The 20253-nt window shown below is 36.5% G+C and overlaps 1 protein-coding gene across 4 annotated transcripts in view; it reads right to left on the reverse strand.

Annotated features, from left to right (window-relative positions):
* The window catches only part of FNDC3A (fibronectin type III domain containing 3A), a 111325-nt gene that overhangs the window by 68586 nt on the left and 22486 nt on the right, over positions 1 to 20253 (reverse strand). For 3 of the 4 annotated variants that reach the window (XM_059839013.1, XM_059839014.1, XM_059839015.1), the window contains one exon: positions 5588 to 5663. In XM_059839013.1, coding sequence (XP_059694996.1) covers positions 5588 to 5663 — 76 coding nt within the window. Of the gene's footprint in view, positions 1 to 5587; positions 5664 to 14901; positions 14929 to 20253 lie in introns of those variants that run through there. The other variant, XM_059839016.1, reaches the window with a different exon arrangement.

Raw genomic sequence — 20253 nt, forward strand, 5'->3', positions numbered from 1 at the left:
TTAACGGAAGCAGGAAAACCAATGCACTAGATCTCTGTAATACACATCTGGGTTTACTTGTAAGGGGTCCATTACTCAGGCCATTAAGCTACCTAGAAGACTAGATATGCTCTAGGAGAGAACTCTTAATAGTGTTTTATTGCTTTTGCTAGTTTGTTCCATTACTTGAGAGCTGTGTATTTAAATAAATGTTCTTTTATTCCTAAACTTTGCCCAGTGCTAATGTGGATACCAAATAGTTTCACAAACAAGATATGGTATTTCTAGAGGTGATGTCACCCTTTAAGTCTATAGATGTGACCACTACTGCACTGCCAAGTATCTCTGTGCATTATAAAATCATCACAGAATGACAGCACACACTTCCTCCACTTACCACAGTGGTTTAGGATTTGATAAGCTATGGTGGTCTTGCAAGGGAAGCATCTCCCAATGACCATTAGCAACTAACAAAGTCCCTTTCTCAGGGGTCTGTGGCAATTTGTACAGAATTTATGATAGGTCTTTAACCACTTCCAATGTTAAAATAAAACTCAACACCAAAGCACAAGATGATATTTGAACAAGATAAATGTAGGGGGTTTTGCTTCAAATGTACTTAAATAGCAGTTACTTTCGAATTTTAAGATGCTCAGTCTGGCTGCTGTAACAGTATCTGTAAACAATCAAAACCACACTAAGCCTGACAGCAGAAAAGACTAGAAAACAGATTAAAAGCTGCCTTGCAGAAAACTTGGGGATACTGGTAGATGAAAAACTAGACACAAGCTGGCAATGTGTACTCGCAGCCCAGACAGCCAACTGTATCTTGGGCTGCATCAAAGGCAGCATGTCCAGCAGGGCAAGGGAGGTGATTCTCCTCCCACCTGGAGTCCTGGGCTCCTCAGCACAAGACAGACATGGACTTGAAGAGGGTCCAGAGGAGGACCAAAAAAATGGTCAGAAGGTTGGAGCATTTCTCCTGTGAAGACAGGCTGAGAGAGTTGGGATTGTTCAGCCTAAAGAAGAGAAAATGATGGGGGATACCTTATTGCAGCCTTTGATTATATAAAGGGGTTTATAAAATGGATGGAGAAAGACTTTTTATCAGAATGTATTGTTACAGGTCAAGAGGCAGCATTTTAAACTAAAAGAGAGGAGGTTTAGATTGGCTATAAGAAAGAAACTTTCATGAGGGTGGTGAGGCACCGTCAGAGATTGCCCAGAGAAGTTGTGGATGCTCCATCCCTGGAACTGTTCCTAGCCAGACAGGACGGGGCTCTCAGCAACCTGGTCTAGTGGAAGGTGTCCACCCCTATGGCAGAGAAGTTGGAAGTAGATGACCACTGAAGGTCTCTTCCCACCCAAACCATTCTATGATTCTGTACCAGTTTTATTCACAAAATATTCTGGGTAATGGACAGGTTTGGTTTTGCAAAGCTCAAGCTGATCTTAGAACAAACTGAAGTTTGTGTTTCACTACTGCAGTCTCAGAATTGATATATCTTCTTTTCCTATTGAATTCCTTGAAAACACTTTTCAGAAGAATTTTATTTCTTATTTCAAAGAGAAAAAATTAGATTAAGCTTGCTTAACTTTTATCCCAGAGCCTAACCTTTATACCGATACTTCATTTAATTTCAAAGCATGAAGCATTTATGACTCATTCTAATTTACATAAGTCTTCTTATTCTGTTATGAAAATGGCAATTTTCCTTTGCAGAGACATATAGAACATGGTCTCTCTTATTGTGTCAAGTAACATTTAATAGCCTTTAGCTGTAACTTGGGACTGTTACAAAATGTCCTCAAGATGAGTCATCTTCATTCATTTACTCTGCAATAGGAAGAATTCATGAATGAGTGATCTGCAGTAATTCACTTCTACAAAGAGAACCCATTCATACATTTCAAACCTGGTTTTCTGAATCACTGTAATGTAGCTGATTACTTCACATTAACAGAAGAAAATTTTGGCTTAAGGAAAGCTTCCACAAAAGTCTAGTATATGAGAAATTTCTAGTATATGAGAAAATTTTCATATATTTAAAAGACCTCTTTTGAAAATAAACATTTTGGTCTAACACATGATTATACAGACAGATAAGTTCCTATCTATCTAGCAAGGAATGCATGGTATTTTTGTAAAGTTAGAGACTGACAAATGGTTTAAATTGAAACTGCATCAAGGGGGAGCACGAGTTGTTACAATCAGACAAATCTCTAGGCAGGCAAAGAAAATATTTTATAATATCTGAAAAAATATGCCCACTGGCATACAGAAGTGCTCAATCAAGGCTGTATTTAAGTCAAAATACAGACAACAGAAACCCAACTATGATCCAAGACTCCTAACTACAGAAATACAAAGTAACCATGCTTCTTTTTCTACAGAAATAAAGAATAAAATACACGTTATTTTAAGTCATTAAAAGGTCACCAGAATAAAGGAATGGAATTCACTAAGGATCAAGGGTCCCTTAACCATTACTGCTCTCCTGCCATCCTTAGGAAATTTCAAACCAGGAATTATTCTTTTCACTCAATATTCCACTGTCATGGAAGAGGACCACAGTAAGAAGCTGCTTCTCACTTAATGTAGGTCCAAACCAGTCAAAGCTTTACAGACCACCTGTGAGAGCAGACGTATGGTAAGTCAGTACAAAGACGTGCATGCAAATGCAGCATTTTCTTCAGAAGCATAGTTCACAGAAAATGCATTGCGTGCTTCTCCATTAATTAGCGCTTTAAGTTTTCATTACTTCATTTACTCAAGGACAGCTCCAAACAGTCACTTTATTCACACCTTTCCTTTCTCCTGAAGAGACACTAACTCTCATCATTTTTAGGCTGAGGAATTTTACCCTATGTACAGTGTTGCCAAAGTCAGGACAGTCCTCTTTAAAAATAGAATAGATGACAAGAACAGCACAAAGATTGACAGAGCATCTGAATGTTTCCAACAGACAAATATTTGATACAAAAAACCACAATTAATTATGGTAAGATTTATTAACAATCCACATTGACTTCAGCAGACAGCACAATATCAAGGTGAATTGACCAGCAATAAAGCCCAAGAGAGATTTAGAATTATCCAAGGAAGCGTGACTTACCGAATCATTCAAACTAATGTATCAGTGCAACCTGCACTGATATCTAGGATCCATAAACATCTCGCTACTTGTCAACTTCCACTCTTTCATTTTAGTACTACATTTACAAAATTTCAATTTTTTATATCATACATCACTGAAAAAACTGTATATGTGTTCTTTGCATAGACTTTTAAGTCAGAGAATTTAAAAGACTTTCAAGTCAGAGTCATTTTCATGCTTGCTTTCTAAATATAAACATCTTTGTACATTTATCCAAACCATTCTCATTATATATTTCCACATCTATAACTATGATTTCACCTAACAACTGAGTGCATACAGTGAAGAAAAAATCAAGTAAATTATGTGAGCTTGCTTTCTTTCTTACTTTCAAGACAATGCGATAGACTCCTGTAGCTATAACCCATTTTGCAGACTGATAATGCATTTTGTAGACAAGTCAAGGGCAAACCATGCTTGAGAAGTTGTGGCAGAACAAAAAAGGACCAATACCAAATTACTCTCTACAGTTTACACCATCTAAAATAGTTTGTTTTATACAAATCTCTGCACAGAAAACCAAACAGTAGACACTCCTCATGAGCTGCAATACATATAATGAAAAAGGAACAGCATCAATTACTAGAGGAATTTCTTCTTTAAGGAAGATAGACCAAACAGCCCAAAAGGTAGAAAGATCCATTGGCACAGCACTCAAAAACACAGAAATGTCTCAGAAGTGGCAAGAACAGACCAGAAAAGCAATATTCAAAAGATCAGGTGCAACTCAAGTTCTCTATGAATATTACTGAATTCACAGATATGAAAAATAACTTTATGATCCCTATTTACCTACCAACTATAATCCACAATTTCATCTTCAGGAAGGGGGAAAGACAAGAAGAATATCTATGTAACAGGAAGTTTGCAAAAACTGTGGTACTGATTTGGGATGTAGTCTTCCAGACTGCAGTGCCATTTTTCAGCAAAGTGGTAAAGACTGTACCTCAGCTTACACTTAGGGAGTCCCAGAAACAATCATCTAGTAACTTGCTCATGTTCACTTTCACATATAAAGGATGAAGAAATCCACAGCTGAATCAAATCACAATAGCAAGCTGCCTGCTCCAAAAGCATGGGACACCAGGCAAGGATAAAAGCTGTACCATGGAAGGTTAGAACCATATCTGTAAGGATATGATGTTAATATTTTTGCAGTTCATTAAAAAATTCCTGCTTTGAAGACAATTATGCCAGGAAAGTGTCAATTTATTCTCCACCAATAAGACCATTTGGTAAATCAAAAATTAGAACCAAACATGCAACACATGCCACTTCACTCAGTATTTTGTGCAATAGAAGCAAAATATATCTCATCTGTTCTTTGACTTGAATTGCAAGACAAAAATAATTTTATTTCCCCCAGTACTGTCTAATAATTATTACATACCATTTTTCAAGTAAGCTGTATAGAATGGTGAGCTGCAACACTGATCCATTGGTGGCTCAAAGGATGCAAGAATACCATGCAATCAGCACAAAGTCTTGAAATATGGTGCTAACAGACATGTAAACTTTAAGAACTGTCAATATAAACTTAATTAGCATCTAAGGCCTCCTTTGAATCAGTTGTTTCGTAGCCAGAGGACCTGACTATGACACTGGAAAGCAGACCTTTCAGCTCTTTTCAGACTGGAGAGAAGAGGGAAAGGAACTGGAAAATATTTGCTTCAAATTCCCAGAACAGTATCTGTTGGAGCTGGGCCAACATCCAGGGGGAATAAGAAAAAAAAAAAAGGACGAATTCACTGGCCCAGATGATGACAAGCAAAAATGTGACCGCATAGCTGAATCTGTGGATACTCTCTTACAAGGCAGTAAAATGGTATTCTGTGCAGCAGCAATGGCTGATTGCTCATTTCTCACAGTACCTTCTAGATCTGCTTAACTGGTAGCTCTGGCCATTTGGAATAGAAAACAACATCCAAACTGACCACTGCATAAGGGGATGCTATGCTTAGATGAAACATTTGTATTTTGAAGCTGCACTTGCTAGAACTCAGAAATAATGCCATTTGGCTCCTAGAGATAATGAGAAACTAGGTGGGATAACTGACAGGGAAACAATGTCCACGTGATAGTAAAGAATAAAAAAAACTAAACTCAAGCCATATTAACAGTTTGAGCTTTTAATTTGAGGTCTGTGAAATAAATGAGCTTAGTCAAAAGTTGCTCCAACAGCCTTTCCGTGCTTGCTTTGCAATCTGAAAATGTTCCTCCTTTTTCCTCCCCACGAAATTTAATTTCATCTACTATAATGTAAGAAAAAGTACTTGGTTTATGGCAGTGAAATCTAAATCCCAATGATCCTTAGCACATAATCTTTTAGGTCTTTAAACAGCTCTTGTATTTAAAATAAATTCTGTCATTCTTTTACTTTCACCACAAATTGCCTTTTATTAATCCCGATTCAGACTCAGAAAATATGAAAATAAATGTATCAACTTTACCTGTAATGCACTGAAACTGTCCATCTTCTCTTCTTATTGTAAATGCTTCCCCTGGATTAACTTGCACAAGAATAACCTTAAAAATAAAAGAGTGTTTACAACCATTACATGGGAATATGTTACAGAAGTCTGGTATGTGCAAAAAAAAAAAAAAAAAAAATTACTGGGGAAAAAAGCAATTTTTTTTTCTGGTTAGTAAATACATTATTTTTCACTCCACACTTCTTGCTGTCTTCATCCCACAGAGAAATAGATAAGAGCAAGAACAAGCACAGATATTTTTAAACAAACATTTTTCAAAGAATGAAGGAGAGAATAACAACTAAGTAAAACAGTGCCTGTACAAATTTTATTTTCTCAACTGCTTGGTATAATTAAAAAGCTATTTGTACAGCTTAATTTATTTCAACAAACTGTATTAACTTCAACATTAATCAAACCATTACGTAAACTTTCAGAAGGAAGTCTAGAATTCTCAGTGCTTGACATCAACCACTTGACAGTTTTCAACACAAGGAAAATACTGCGTCATGTCCCTCTTTATATGACCCAAGCATATTTGTACATTCATTAATGATAAAAAAAATTAGAAGTCATGACAAAGTAAGTGTACCAGATGCCCAGCATGAAACAGTAGGTATAATTTTATTTGTGGAAAGCCGGTTATCCCAATTTTGTAAACCCAAGCAATGCAGAAATGATAGCAAAGCACAAAGCAGCCAAAATAAACAGAGAAAGTCTGTACCAAAGCAGAAGCCTGTCACCATTTTAGATTCCTGTACTTTTATTTGAAACCTGCCCTTCTGTGAGGAAAAGAAGTTTGTTAACATGAAAAACCTAGCTAAAATTATGAACAAAGGAGAAAAAAAACTTTTAAAAGTAGAAAAGCAGGTGCATTTTATAATTTCCTTTCTGGACAGAACGTTCTTCAGTCTTGCTTGCACATGTCTAAATAAAGCCTATGTCCTCCTCCCTCTACAAATCAGTAGGAAAGAAATCTTTAGAAACACAACTCCTGAGTATTATGGCCAAAATTTTACTTTGTTAAATTACTAAAAGAAAATAAAATCTTTCATGTTTACAAAAACACAACCAACCAACCAACCAAAACCCCCAGAACTGGAAACTTGAGTGTTACTTATTTTAGGAATACCAGACACAAAGGAAAGGATAAGAAAATGGCAGAAATCCTATGAATTCCTCCCTTTTTGGTGGAGCAATTTCACAAATTAAAGAAAAGATGACAAGTTCTAACACTAACATATTGATGAGATATGACAGACATTCACATTTTCAAGCTTGTGCTGTGTTAGTCAACACTGATTAGCTCAGCTTCAAGCAAGCAGTTTAAAAATACTATCTTGTTTCCCATGTTTTTTCTAGAAGCTTTGGCTGTTTGAGAAAAAATAATGAACTGTATCAATATTTACATTTTTATCAAGCTATTACATCTTCCAGATCTTCTGAAGTGTGGCTCAATGTAAAATTCAGTTAGCATTCATAATATAATCTAAACAAGATGATTTTAGTAATGAATTTCAAAGAAGACTTAAAGGTCTTCAGAAAATACTGTATTGCCAGAGTTTATTTTGAAGTGTTTGAAGGTAGTTTTTTAACAACTGGCTATCATCACCTTCAGAATGTGATGATGAAGAGAAATATGAATAGATGAGTTCTTACAATTTCTTTTTGGACTCCCCAAGCAGGCATAACTTTTTCAAGACATATTTCATTGAAATACTCTTCCCTCTGCTACAATTGAAAATTTTAGCTCGACGTTTAGACTGGTATAAAAGTACCTAAAAGCTTCATGGTACATGAGAATGTCTCTCCATCTGTTATGTGTGGGCTGGATAGCTACATTTGCCCATCTCTTTTGGCTGATTTAGGTGCCCAAACTCCTGGGAGGAGCCATTCTGGCTACAGCTTACATGTCAATCTGTACCATTCTCAGCTTAATATTCTGTTGCCATCATATGAACTGTGAGAAGCAGAAATGCTTTATGGTGATGCCTGGCCCTTGATTCCTGCTTTTAAAGAAACAGGAAATGTGGGTTGACTGTATTCCCAGTTGTCCCTATTTACCCTGTGTGAGTGTCTGAGGTTGGTAATCTGGGTAATAATGCTGTTGTAGGAACTTGCTGGCTGTTCTTGCCCAGACTTCTTGCTGCAGGCCATCCAAACCTGAGGTCCAGCTGGCAGAGAGGATTTGAGCATGGGAACACACACACCGGCCCAACTGCAGCAAGTGGGTCCTGTGTCTCCTGGTTCTCTGTTAAATCAGCTTCTCCTGTGTGAGCATCTTGGTGGCTCACTTCACAGCTGCTCTGAGAAGCTAAAGGCTCAGCATGGCAGCCAAGGTGCAACAGTGAGACAGGCACTGCTCAGGAGCAGCAACAGGTCAATTGATGGAGTCCAGCACCATTCTGACACTTAGGATGCCATCTGATTTTCACATCTCTGATGACATCCAATTGTCAATCCAAAGGGTGAGAAGACTCACCAACTTCATGCAGTTTAATTAGATCTCAGTTCCCAGAAACAGGAAATAGAATGCCTTTTGTCAATGGACAATTAGCCTACTTGATGCCTGATTGCATTTCACTGACTCCCACTTTTAGCCTTGCTTCTATGTAGTGCATTCACATTTTTATTTTACAACTATTACAAGGTTGGCTGTGTATCCTGCCAAGTGTGCCAAAAGAGATTCTGAATCAGGGTTGAAATTTCAGAAGTTTCAAGAACTGCTGACTTCAGCAGTCTTTGTGCTGGGGCAGTGTATGACCAAAAGGGGTTTCTGGACCAACTTTATCACAGTTGAACCCCATGGAGTGATCACAGCGTTGAGAAGGGCATTTCTGACACTCTGCACCTCAGCAGACATGATTTGAAATAAGAAAAATTAAAGCTATGCATGGAGAGAGATTGGTACCTTTCTGGTCAGAAGAGACAGTACAATTGACTGACAGTTACTCACAGGAATTTCCCTTTATCTAATTGAAGTCTGCAGTACATAATCAAGGATGCAAGAAATTTCTCTCAAGGAAAATGTAACATGGATTTTACATAGCATCATGGTGTAGGTAAAAAAAAGTAGAACAATAAATCTAAGAGTTGCTTATTTACAGCTCTTTCATCTCATTTGAGGTGCCCTTGTGTAGGCTTGCACACCCCACCAGCCAACACGTTACTTCATGCACCCTGACATCAGTACTTCTGAAAACTAGGGCCTGAGTCTTTCACACTGAATATTCTGGATCTTGATCTCCTTCCTCTTCTGGGTAAAACATTCAAATTGGCTTGAACTAAGAGAAAAGCTTCGTAAAAATCTGATGGTCCAGCCTCTCTTCCTGTGCCTCAATCTTTTTGTGACAAATTCTGTTGCTTTACTCAGAGCAAGCAAAGTTCTGCTACTCAAAGGCTGACATGCATTCTACCCTTTGCCTGCTCCTCTAAGGTAACTATGATACTCAGATAAAAACCTCATTTGTGATGAGTCAGTCTCAGTGGGAGGCACCTTTAGCATGGGCACTTTTCAAGGGCTATTTCTTTCACTAAATCGACAAAACACTAATTGAGAACTTCACAATCTTAACAAAATAATGTGAACTTGGGATACTGAAGCCTTGATACAAGTTCTAGAATCATACAAGTACTTATAAAGCACAACCAACTATAATGGAACATCATAAAATTTAAAAGTGTAATTTCTGAATGCTATCAGAATTTTGACAATGTATTTTTGTCTCAAATCACGATAAAGCATTGCCATTAAGGAATAGGAGTATTAGGTCAACTAGTTCTATGTCATTTCCACTGTGACTATAAATTGTTTCCTTTAAACAGTTGTTTAATGATGATCCACATGACCTCAATACAGATCCTGATGAAAAACAATACAAAATCTCTTTCCAGAGATTAGCATACAAGTTGACAATACAAGAGTGCAGATACACACTTATGTTAAAAGCAGTTGTTGCATTAATAAAAAAGTGGCCACTGAATGGCTGAAGTTTGAAATGCCTGAAACATCAGTTGTCAAAACTGTAAGTTTTAGAAGTGAAATTTCACACTTTTCAATGGCACTTATTTTTTTTATATAGACTACTTTGGAAAATAAATCCAAACCAAATGAGCAACATAGTAAGCTTTGTAGTAGTTTAATTTAATTGCCCGGATTGGCACAGACCTCCTAACAAAAAGCCTTCTAACAAAACTAATAATGCCATGTATTAGAAAGCTCAGTGTGTATTTCCTGAAACGGCTGTTTGAACTCAGGCAGAAGCTGAAGCCAAGCAAGAACACAGGAAATGACCTGACAGTCTGGGTCAGTAGCCCATCTAGCCAAGCACTCTGACTCTAATATATCAACTGAGATGCTGTTTAAGGAGAGTGTGTGAGCCAGGCCACTTTCGGCAGTCCATCCCTCTTACTGTCCATACGTTTGCCTAAACTCTTTGAGTTCACTTACAATTTGAACTGCCTCCACAACCTCCTATGGCAGTAAGTTCCTGAAATTTTCTTTTTAGACATTTTAAAACCATCTCCTACTAATTACATATTCCCTAGCTTCTCTGCCATGGGAGTTGCTGAAAAACAGTTCTGAATAAATTTCATCCACCTCCTTCAATATTTTTTAAGTCTTGGCAATTCCCATCTCCTTGTACCCAGTGTGCAAACCAAGGGGTTTTAATATTCCCAATCTCTCCTGGCAGAACTGCTATATTGCCTTGACCACATCAGTGCTACCTAAAGCCACATTTACATTAGCAAAGTAAGCAGTACTTGGGAACATTCCCAGATTCTGGAACAGTCACCTGCAATAATGAACATGATTTAGTAGTCCTGAGCATAACACAGGTCCATACAGATCTGAAAACTGTTGCTGAGATCACTCTTACCAGTTTGCAAGAAAAGATTTACTAAAACTGACTTGTTTGACGACAGTGTCAGTCTCCATGAACATTCAGAGCACATTTAAAGTACTAATAAGTAAACAGTTACAGTCAGTATCCTGAAGAAGCACTACAATATCATGCCTTTTTGAAGGCTAAATAAGGGACACACTCTAGAGTGGTTTTGAAAATCTATTCTTCACCTTAAATCACAATTTGAGCTGGGCAGATATGGCAAATAGATTTTTAGAATGCAATAATTCTCTCCCTAAAGAATTCCAAATTGAATATAATTTTATTGCAACTCAAGTAGTACAATCACATCCTACAGAGATATGTAACACCGACTTGCACATACTACCATTAACAGACATAATTATTTTTAAATTATTACATCTTAAGATCTCATACAGGATTTATTACTACATCAGTGTGAGCAGGATGGAAAGTATTTAGATCTTGCATCTAAAGAAGCAATGGAAGGACAAATGTTCAAAAAGAAGAATGCTCAATGTTACTTTTTTTATTCAGTAAAACTCTTCACTGTCTGCAAGAGAAAATACAGGATGTTTCTGCAGACTGAAGCAGGAAAGGAGTTTAATGTTTTTTTCAAGTCTTCAGCTTGTTTCTAACACAAAAGAAATGAATTTGATAAAAATGGCTGGAGTCATAAAGAAACCCCTGTAAGAATGCAAGCAACAAAAGGTGGAAGAGAAAGCTGTGCAAGGCAGAGCTGCAGCCACCTTGACTCAGCAGGCTGCTCCAAAGAAAGGAAAAACTTAAGGCCAAATGTTAACACTTACCTCCATAAAGGTCTAGAAGTAATTTTTATCAGCAAGAAGCAGAGGCTGCAGAAGCCAAAATAAGATCCTTCGAGGTATTTCACCCTGCCAATATGGTCATGGCAGTGTCTTTCAAAAGCAAAACAGCAACAATACAAAATACAGCTGATTTGTATCTTACTAATCTTTGCCACTAGGTATACAGAATACTTTCATAAGCACACTAAGATTTAGCTCGTGCCGGATGAATACACAGTTAATTTATTTCTTCACTGGAGCACAGTGAGGGCAGAATGGAATTTAAAATACAGAGTTAGCTAATCTTGTTTTGGATATGTTTGTTTGCACAATAATTAAGGCCAAAAAGCCCATTAACTCCATTGAAATAATTTAATGAACCCTTCATTCTGTAAGATACGCACTTCTACAAGCTTCTCTACTTGAACGTCCATCCTCCTAACAGAAGTAGTGATGTACCAGGAGACTGACAGGTTTCAAACTAATTTCAGCCTGACAGAAAAGAAAGGCAGCATTAGACTTGTGGCACCATCACTAACGCGTATTTACATTGCAACATGAAGGAAAAAGCTTCCCTGGCGCTTTCAGCGGAAAAAAAGTGACTAACTATAAATAGCCTTGCACAATTAATAACTGGTCTCTGTCAGGTGGTTAGCAAAAAAGATGGAAACATAAACCTATGGACATCATTGTGAAGTACTAATATCAAAATTGGATTAATTCTGAAAAGGACCCTAGATGAGGTGAAAGACTTGCAGAGCAGAAAAACAAAAACAGATTAGGACTAATCCCTAAGCATTAACATCTTCACTGTTTTAACGCAACATCTTTCCAAAGCAGAAACTGTAAATACAATTAGAAGTTCAAACTATTTCTGTCCCCGTGAAAGAAAAAAAAAAGCTGATAAGTAAATAATGAAATAAATCACAGAGCTCTAAAAGCTAACTTCAAAAGATTCAAAAGATCTCACAGCAAGTTTGACATATTTCTCTTTTGCTCACCATTATACGTGCAAAAGCAGGTCTCAAATAAAATTTAAAAGGCTAAAGAACAAAGCTTCCTCCCCAAAAAAACACACACCATACAGCCAATCAAAAACTGGTACCTCAAAATTATTTTGTAATTTCTATCAATTTCATACATGCAGTGGACCTATCAGGCAAAAGAAATTTTATTTGATAAAAAATCTACATATTCAAAATACTAATAATATTCTTAATTTATTGTTTAGGTTCTAAAAATTTGAATTTAGTCCAAAGTAAGAAAAACCAAAACCACCAAAACTCAAAAAAACCACAACAAAACAACTCAATACCACCCCCCCAAAAAAAATGTGTTTAGAAGTATACTAGATACTCTTTTACACAGACACAAAAAACCAAATTCAGAATTAAGACTTTTTTAACCTTCTCCTTCACACTGCTCTATAAAGTTATGAGGATCTTCCTAATTTGGAAAATTTTTTGCAGATTAGATTTGAGTATGGTTTATGGAAGAGAGTTTAACTTATCCTTACCAAATCATAATGATCTTAAATAATACACATTTTAGAGCGAATGTTCAAATAATACCTGTATTTCTGACAGGACAGGACTGACTGAAACAGTTTCTGATTCTTCTAAGCACAAATATCAAGGGAATCAAGTCAGATACAATAAAACTTTGTTTGCAGGTTTGGTATTTACAGCCAAATTTTCAAATCTTTCCTAGCATGTAATAATCTGTCTTGTCAAAATAAATGTTTTCGAAGCATTAAAAGATTCTCTATCAGTAAAAGAAGTTATTAGCTACTGAATGTAAAATATCATTTTAAAAAATTGGCTTTCCTAATAATTACAGGTTTATTCCAAACCAGCTAAGTGTTAGCTGAAAAACTGAAACTATAATTTTAGAGTTACTGGGATATGGGAAAAAAGTTTTTGTATCTGCAATAAAGAAAAATAAATAACCAAGCTTGTTCTGTCTCCAGAATATCTTGGCTCTCAAACCCATCTTTCAGTACCAAGGACTATCAGCTTCCTGAAGGGGAAAAGAAAAAGGTTAATTTTTAAAATCCTGACTGAGACTAAAGAAATCAAAATACATTAAACATTTGTGTCATGTGTGAAGTTGTGGGATAAGCCCACATGAAGACTGTTCTCTCCATAGGTTAGCACTGGCTACAGCCACAAAGGCAAGAAAACAAAAGGAACCAGAATGAATTTCAGTGTAAAAGTGCATTTTGAATGCTTCTCTCTCCCCAGCCACCCACTACATCACTCTGAAGGGGAAAGGAACTGAAAGAGTTACTTTGTATCTTCCTCTAAAAGAAGTTAGATATGCTTTGTGAATTTACATATTTTTCCAGAATGAATGAAATCTGGGACAAATTTTCCAAGCAAGCAAAAAGCCTCTGAACATATATAACTAGAATGCTAATAGATCTACTACTAAATATATCACAACAAACAAACAAACAAACAAAGCAATCCTTTAGAAACAAAGATGATTCCTAGCCTGGCACGCACATTAAAACACCAAAAAAGCGGGAAGTAAGATGTGAAGAAAAAAGTGGAAGGAGGAGGGAAGCTAGAACATGGTACAATAATTTTTGTCATTATTAATATTAAATATATAACATGAAGAAGTAAGAGTATGTCACATTACAAACTGTGGTTAAAGCAGACTTAAATTTAACTATATAGTAAGAGACTGCTCCTGTACAGCAAGGAAGATTACAAGTTGGAGCAAAACAATATTACTAAAAACCAGAGTTCTGTTTTCCCCTCATTCTGGAGTGGTTTTGGGGAATGTGTGTGTTCTTTGAGATTATGAGGAGTTTTGGGGGTTTTTTCTACAAACTTCCTAAAAAGCAAAAGGGTAAAGTGTTCCAAAATGTTTGGTTGGACATTCAAAACCATAATTTAAAGATAACAGAATCACAAACCATTTCTATACTAGCAGAAAAAATACTATTTTCTGAGATGTTTTTCTAGGAAAGAGAAGAGTGTTTCAGGCTTGGTGGGGTTTTTTTTGGTTTTGTTTATTATTAATCTTAAAATATCTATATTTAGCATTATATGGTTATAGGTGCTGAGTCAGTAGCAAAAGATTGTCAGCAATCACAAACAATGGAAAGACTTCACCAAAATCGTATTTCTAAATGCACTGCTAAAACAAATCAACAGGGAAAAAAAAAAAAAGACAGCAGTGGTTTGTCTAAAAATACTGCAACTGAAATTAGCTCAGCAGTACTCATGAGAAGATTTTTACCCAAAACGACAAAGGTAGAATAATTCTTGAATATTTTTCAAATTTGGGAAAACATCATAGCTAATACTCTTGGTCATTCTGACTTGAAAAAATTTTTTAAAACACTGAACCTGTTAAGAGGGTGGTACAGCCAAGCTCTTTGTAAGATGTACACTGTATCTTTAACAACCTGTCTGCAATAAGATTATAAAAGGGTGTATTTCTAGAAAAGACACAACTACTAGGCAGAGCCACATTTATGCTCTGTCATTAGGGCACGTATTCAGAACAATTACATTTTTCTCCACTAATTGTTGCAATCAAGATGTTAATTAGTGACATGCTTTATCTCATAACCCATTTCAAAAGCCTTAGCACTTTGACTTACTGTTGCTCGCATCCTTTTATTTCTCTCATTCAACTGGTGCTACCACAGTGACAAAGGATGAAGGAAGATTCAACAGGCACCACTCCGGCTGCTCCAATCTGTTCCATTCACTCAGTACTGAGGTAATCTTCGGGGATGTGTGGAACACTGCCCCCCCTCTTGTGAACAGGGCACCTAAACCTGAACGCCACGCAGGAGGATCTCCCTTCACCTTCCTCTATAGCTGTGCATCCACCAAGCATGTGGAGGCAGGATGTGAAAGGTAGGATCAATTAACAATATAGTCAGCAATACCTACCTCAAGCCTTCCTTCCTATCAAATTAGCCAATGTACAGTGAGCTTCCTGCTGTACATGAATGTATCATGTCACCATAGCAACTAAATCAACAAATAGCTGCTGCAGCATCTGCTTCTGGATCATCTAACGTCAGTCAACAGAAGGTTCGGGTTTAAGAGAACAAAGCTTCCAAATATATGCTGTTTTATAACTGCATTTTTAATTTAGCCTCCTGATTCCCAGATAGGCTATACTAACTCAGGATGAACCAACTTCTGACTTTATAATCTGCGATACAGTTTATGACTTCATTTCTCAAGTAAGCCAGAAAGAAGAGAGGAAAAAAATACTCTGCAAAAGAATAAAAAGAAACAGCAAAAAAAAAAAAAAAAATCAACTGGATTCTAATGCACTCCCTTAAACACTGTGCCACTTTACAGCATGCATTTAGTAAGAGACATGAAAAGAAAGAAGTACATTTCTCAAGTTTGCTTTATAATTTACCTATGTCTGCCCTAAATAATACTATAGATAGAAATATCTTTTATTAAATATTAATACTAAAGACATTTCAGATAGCTAACAAATATGGTTCCCCTCTATTAGTCTCCACTTCAGAGCTAAACTGAAAACATCTAGCATTGTTTTCTGGCAACCTCACAACTGTGGTTTTTAATCCCAACACCAGCAGGGGACCACTGGCACACCCTCACCTGAAGAAAGACAGTTACACATAGAAAAACACACATCCCTCTCTTCTTGTGAGAAATTACTTCAAATACCAGTTGTGCACCACTGGTTTAAGTCCTAACCCATAGGCAGACAAGATATAGAAAACTGCTTTGAAATTGTCTCGGTATTCAGAATGCAAAAACATGAGATTACAGATTAAATGTCATCTAAGGTATAAAAAATTCTAACATTACTAACAGCTATTGTTTTCAAATGTAATAAGTAAGCGTACAAAGACACAAACACTTTTATGTAAAAGGACTCAAAGCTACAGCCTACTGAAAATAAAAAAGTAACTTTCCTTTCTTTTAACTTCAAGTCATATTCCTAACATTTGATCAGCATGAAATTATTTACCAAGTAAAAGCTTTCTAGGCAAAAAGTATTGGTTATTCATATCCAGTATCATTTTATTATTAAAAACACCTACTTTTAGTTTTCAAAGCAGATGTTTTTCTACCCATCTTTTGTTACAACGAAAATCATTACATCTAGGTTGGCTCCACAGAGTGTGGTCCAGTGAGCAAGGAAAACTAGATGCAGACTCAAGATACTAACACTGCTGTGGCTCCCATACTGACTTACTGTGATTTGTGCCTTTGTCACCTCACCTATGCCAGAGTTCCCATTCGTAGGCCTAGTCCAACAGTATTTATAAGTTCCTACATGCTACTGGATCAAAAATCACTGCAAGACTTGAGTGTTTTTATTCATTAGTAGCACAGAAATTGCCAGATGGAATCACATCTGTGGTCGAGCTAAGGTGATGTCAGTTACAAACACAGCACAAGTTGTTTTTCCGTTGACTGTATGTTCAAAATCTGCTGCTTATATCATAACAAGGCTAATGAGGCTATGAACTACTCTTTTCCATAATCAAGCCCACTATCACTTAAAAAACATATTAAATGGAAAAATGCAAAAGATGTATCAGGCCTTACAGAGAGTATATGATTATTAAATAGGAACTCCTGACATCAGTAATAAAAGCTAAATTAAAACAGTACCTTAAATTGTTTTAAATTGCCAAAGGCTTACAAACTTCATGGTCATGAAGTGTTACTTCCAAGTACTTCTTTCTTGAAGTCATCTTTCAAAAGACCTTTCGGCCTCCCATCTTCTTTTAGACTTGATAAATACAAGCTTCCTCTCTCCACATGTACATTGGCTACTAACCAATAAAGAATTTTGAAAACTTTAGATTAAGGTTTGTACCACACCAACTCATAGCAGACTCAGCACACAACATTTCCATGTTATCTATAAGGAAATATTAGAATTTTCTTTTTTACTTTAAATGATCTTCTGGTTTTAGTATCAATGACAGACAAAACCAGGCTTCCCATCATTATTTATAGAAGCGCCCTATGGACTTTGATCTTTGTCCAAGTAACATGATGCAACACTCAAACACCAAAGTTCTAAACTATTTTCCACTGTATTTTTTGAGCAAATTCCAGTTTACAGGTTTCCCATGACTAGACAATTCTCTACCCTAGCATCTGCTAGTACTGACTATAAGGATTTAACTGCTCTAGATATGGAGTTTAAAACTTTCTTCATGAAGAAGAGTAAAGATATGGGCAGTAAAGGGTATCAACAAATCTTGGATTTCAGGATGAGGGACAAAAGCCATACAGAATTAATTGTTATTATGTTGCAATAGCAATTTACATGTTTGGGATTTTGAAAAAAACAAATACAATCCAAATGATTTCAGCTTACACAGACAGTAGCTGTATTTTTGGAAAAAAGCGAGTGAAAGAAGCCATCTTTCCAATGACATGCTTCTAAGGCCTGTATTTTCTGAGGACAGACCAAGCAATTCTGCATCATTTTTCTAAAAGGCAGCTGACAGATAATAAAATCAGTAAACATTTAATATTTAACCATTGCTACAAGATACTCTCAGCACCACTGATCGCGCTAAGATGACAGAATATCCCTAGGAGCAACTGGAAACAGGGAGATTGGAAAGATGCTGAGACTGTTCATTGGATTCATTGGCACTGGCATTCAAAAATTATAGATGTCAATAAGCTTTCATTGCTCTTTGCAGAAAGGGAGGTTGGAAAGATTCAAGAATTGGGGATCTTTTTTCCTAGAAAACAAATTTATTCATGAAAAGTTTTTAAAATTCTTACTGAACTTGTGCTTCCCCCCTTCTTTTCACATAGAAGATGATCAGTTAAAAAAGCTGACTACTGAGAAGGGGAATCAAAGATGATTTCTAACCCTGTTTTGTAAAAGTACAAAGTTTTTTGAGAAGAACCAGTAAAAGATAAATGTTAAATTCTGCATTGAATATCAGTGATGAATGTTCAAGACTCATCAGTGTCCACATATAACAGTGCCAATCAGTGAACATTCCACAATCCAGTGTCTGTCTCTTTCTTTAGTATTAAGAAATAACTACAATTTTGATCTACTTACTTCTTCTCTGTATCTTCTCTTTCATATTCTCAGTTCTCAAAGCTTGACTAAGCAAAGTTTTATTTGCCTCATTTACAGCAAACCCAATCTGTCTCATTAGCATTTACAGTCTGTGGTTAGCACAGAAAATTTGCTGCTTAAAATAATACCACTATTATATCTTTAAATCAGCAAAAGTATAAACATAAGGATAACAGCAGTGTTTCAAGGAATCTGGATAATGCAACAAACATTTGGGCTTCAAAGTTTTAAGCTAATCCATGTTTACAGGGAATTAGAAGTAAGCAGTGTTAGGGCAGTCACTGAACTCTGGAACTTTCTGAGGCATTTGGTCTCAGCCCGTGGCTAGACACATCAACGCCCTAAAAACTGTAATACTTCCATCACATCATTCTCATTTCATGATTTGCTGTTTGAAGCTCCTAGGAATTCAGTTTCACAATGCTAAGTGAAAGTGGATGAGAAACAGAGCTCACACTGCACAGCAAATGGGTAGCAAGGGCTAACTAAGGTTTCAGCTAATACTTCACAGGGGCTAGTCCCCTCACAAGGCATCCTCCCTGATCAATCTGCCTATTTGCAACAGTCCAAATGTATTATGGACGAGAAGAGAATTTTATATTTCCCAGCATTGCTTCTGACAGCTCAGAATCCTGTTTGCTGATATAGCAAGTTAAAAGTCCATAATATTTAAGACTGATGGATGTGTTTAATTTTTTTACCCTAAATGCAGTATAAAAGGAAGCACCAAAGGAAGAACAGTGTTTTGTAAAAATTAAAAATGCTATTAAAAATAGCATTTACTTAAAAAAATTTCAAACATAAAGAAATTCAATAACACTTCCAAAGAAGCCTTTTTTACCCTGAAAAAGTACCCTATATACCCAGTTTTGGGTAAATATGGGAACCACTGTACATCAAAACAGTGTGACAATACAAACTTGAGCTGGAAGAGAAATTAAAAGATCAATCTCAATTAGATCAGATTGGAATGACTTAGTCAGGGACCAAGGACTTGGTGGAAGAGATCTCTACAACCCCAATCCTTTCCCATGTATTTTATCCTCTGCTTCAAAAAGAGAGGGAGAAAAAACAAAGCCAACTGCCATTTTTTGCTGTAGAATATAAACCACAGTCTGAGTCTATCTGTTTCCAGATAATGTCATTCTGCCTGCTTTATAAAGTGTATAATTCTGTAACATATAGAGAGCTCATAGACTTTACCCACTTATGGCAAAGTCTCAATCTCTAGGGAATAGAATATCACAGACTACTTTAGTGGGAAGGGACCTATGATGATCATCCAACTACCTGACTGAAGGCTGACCAAGTTGATGTTAAGGGAATTGTCCAAATGCCTCTTAAAAATATTGACAGGTTTGTGACTTCAACTATAACTCTAGAAAGCCTGTTCCAGCATTTGACCACCATCTCAGTAAAGAAATGCTTCCTAGGGAAAAAACAGGTTTCAGCTAGCAGAGGGTGTACCTCAGATAACTTATTTGCCAAGAGTGCTATTCTCACGTATTTTAAGAGTGGATTTGAAGAAACACAGGTAAGAACTTAGGGTGACTTTGTAGGTCTTGGAGTCTGGCACTCAGGTCATGGTTTACTCAGCATTAAGTGTCCCATGTCACAGAGGAGGGGAGAGATGGGGACATGCCTGGGTCCCAGACACTGTTTAGGCATAACTATATCCTTACAAAGCTTATTGACTGATGAGCACACAGACCCAGCTATCAGACCCATTTGCAACAGACTGCACAGAAAAACCAAGCTACTTCAATGCTTATAGCTCCAGGCAATTTGCACCTTCTCACCTCATAAAAAAAGAGAGAGAGAACAAAAAAGTACAGCTCTTTAGTCACCTTCATACACCATGAAAGGCATTGTCTTCTGGACATACTTA

Source organism: Haemorhous mexicanus, chromosome 2, assembly GCF_027477595.1.
Source record: "Haemorhous mexicanus isolate bHaeMex1 chromosome 2, bHaeMex1.pri, whole genome shotgun sequence".
Lineage (NCBI taxonomy): Eukaryota > Metazoa > Chordata > Aves > Passeriformes > Fringillidae > Haemorhous > Haemorhous mexicanus.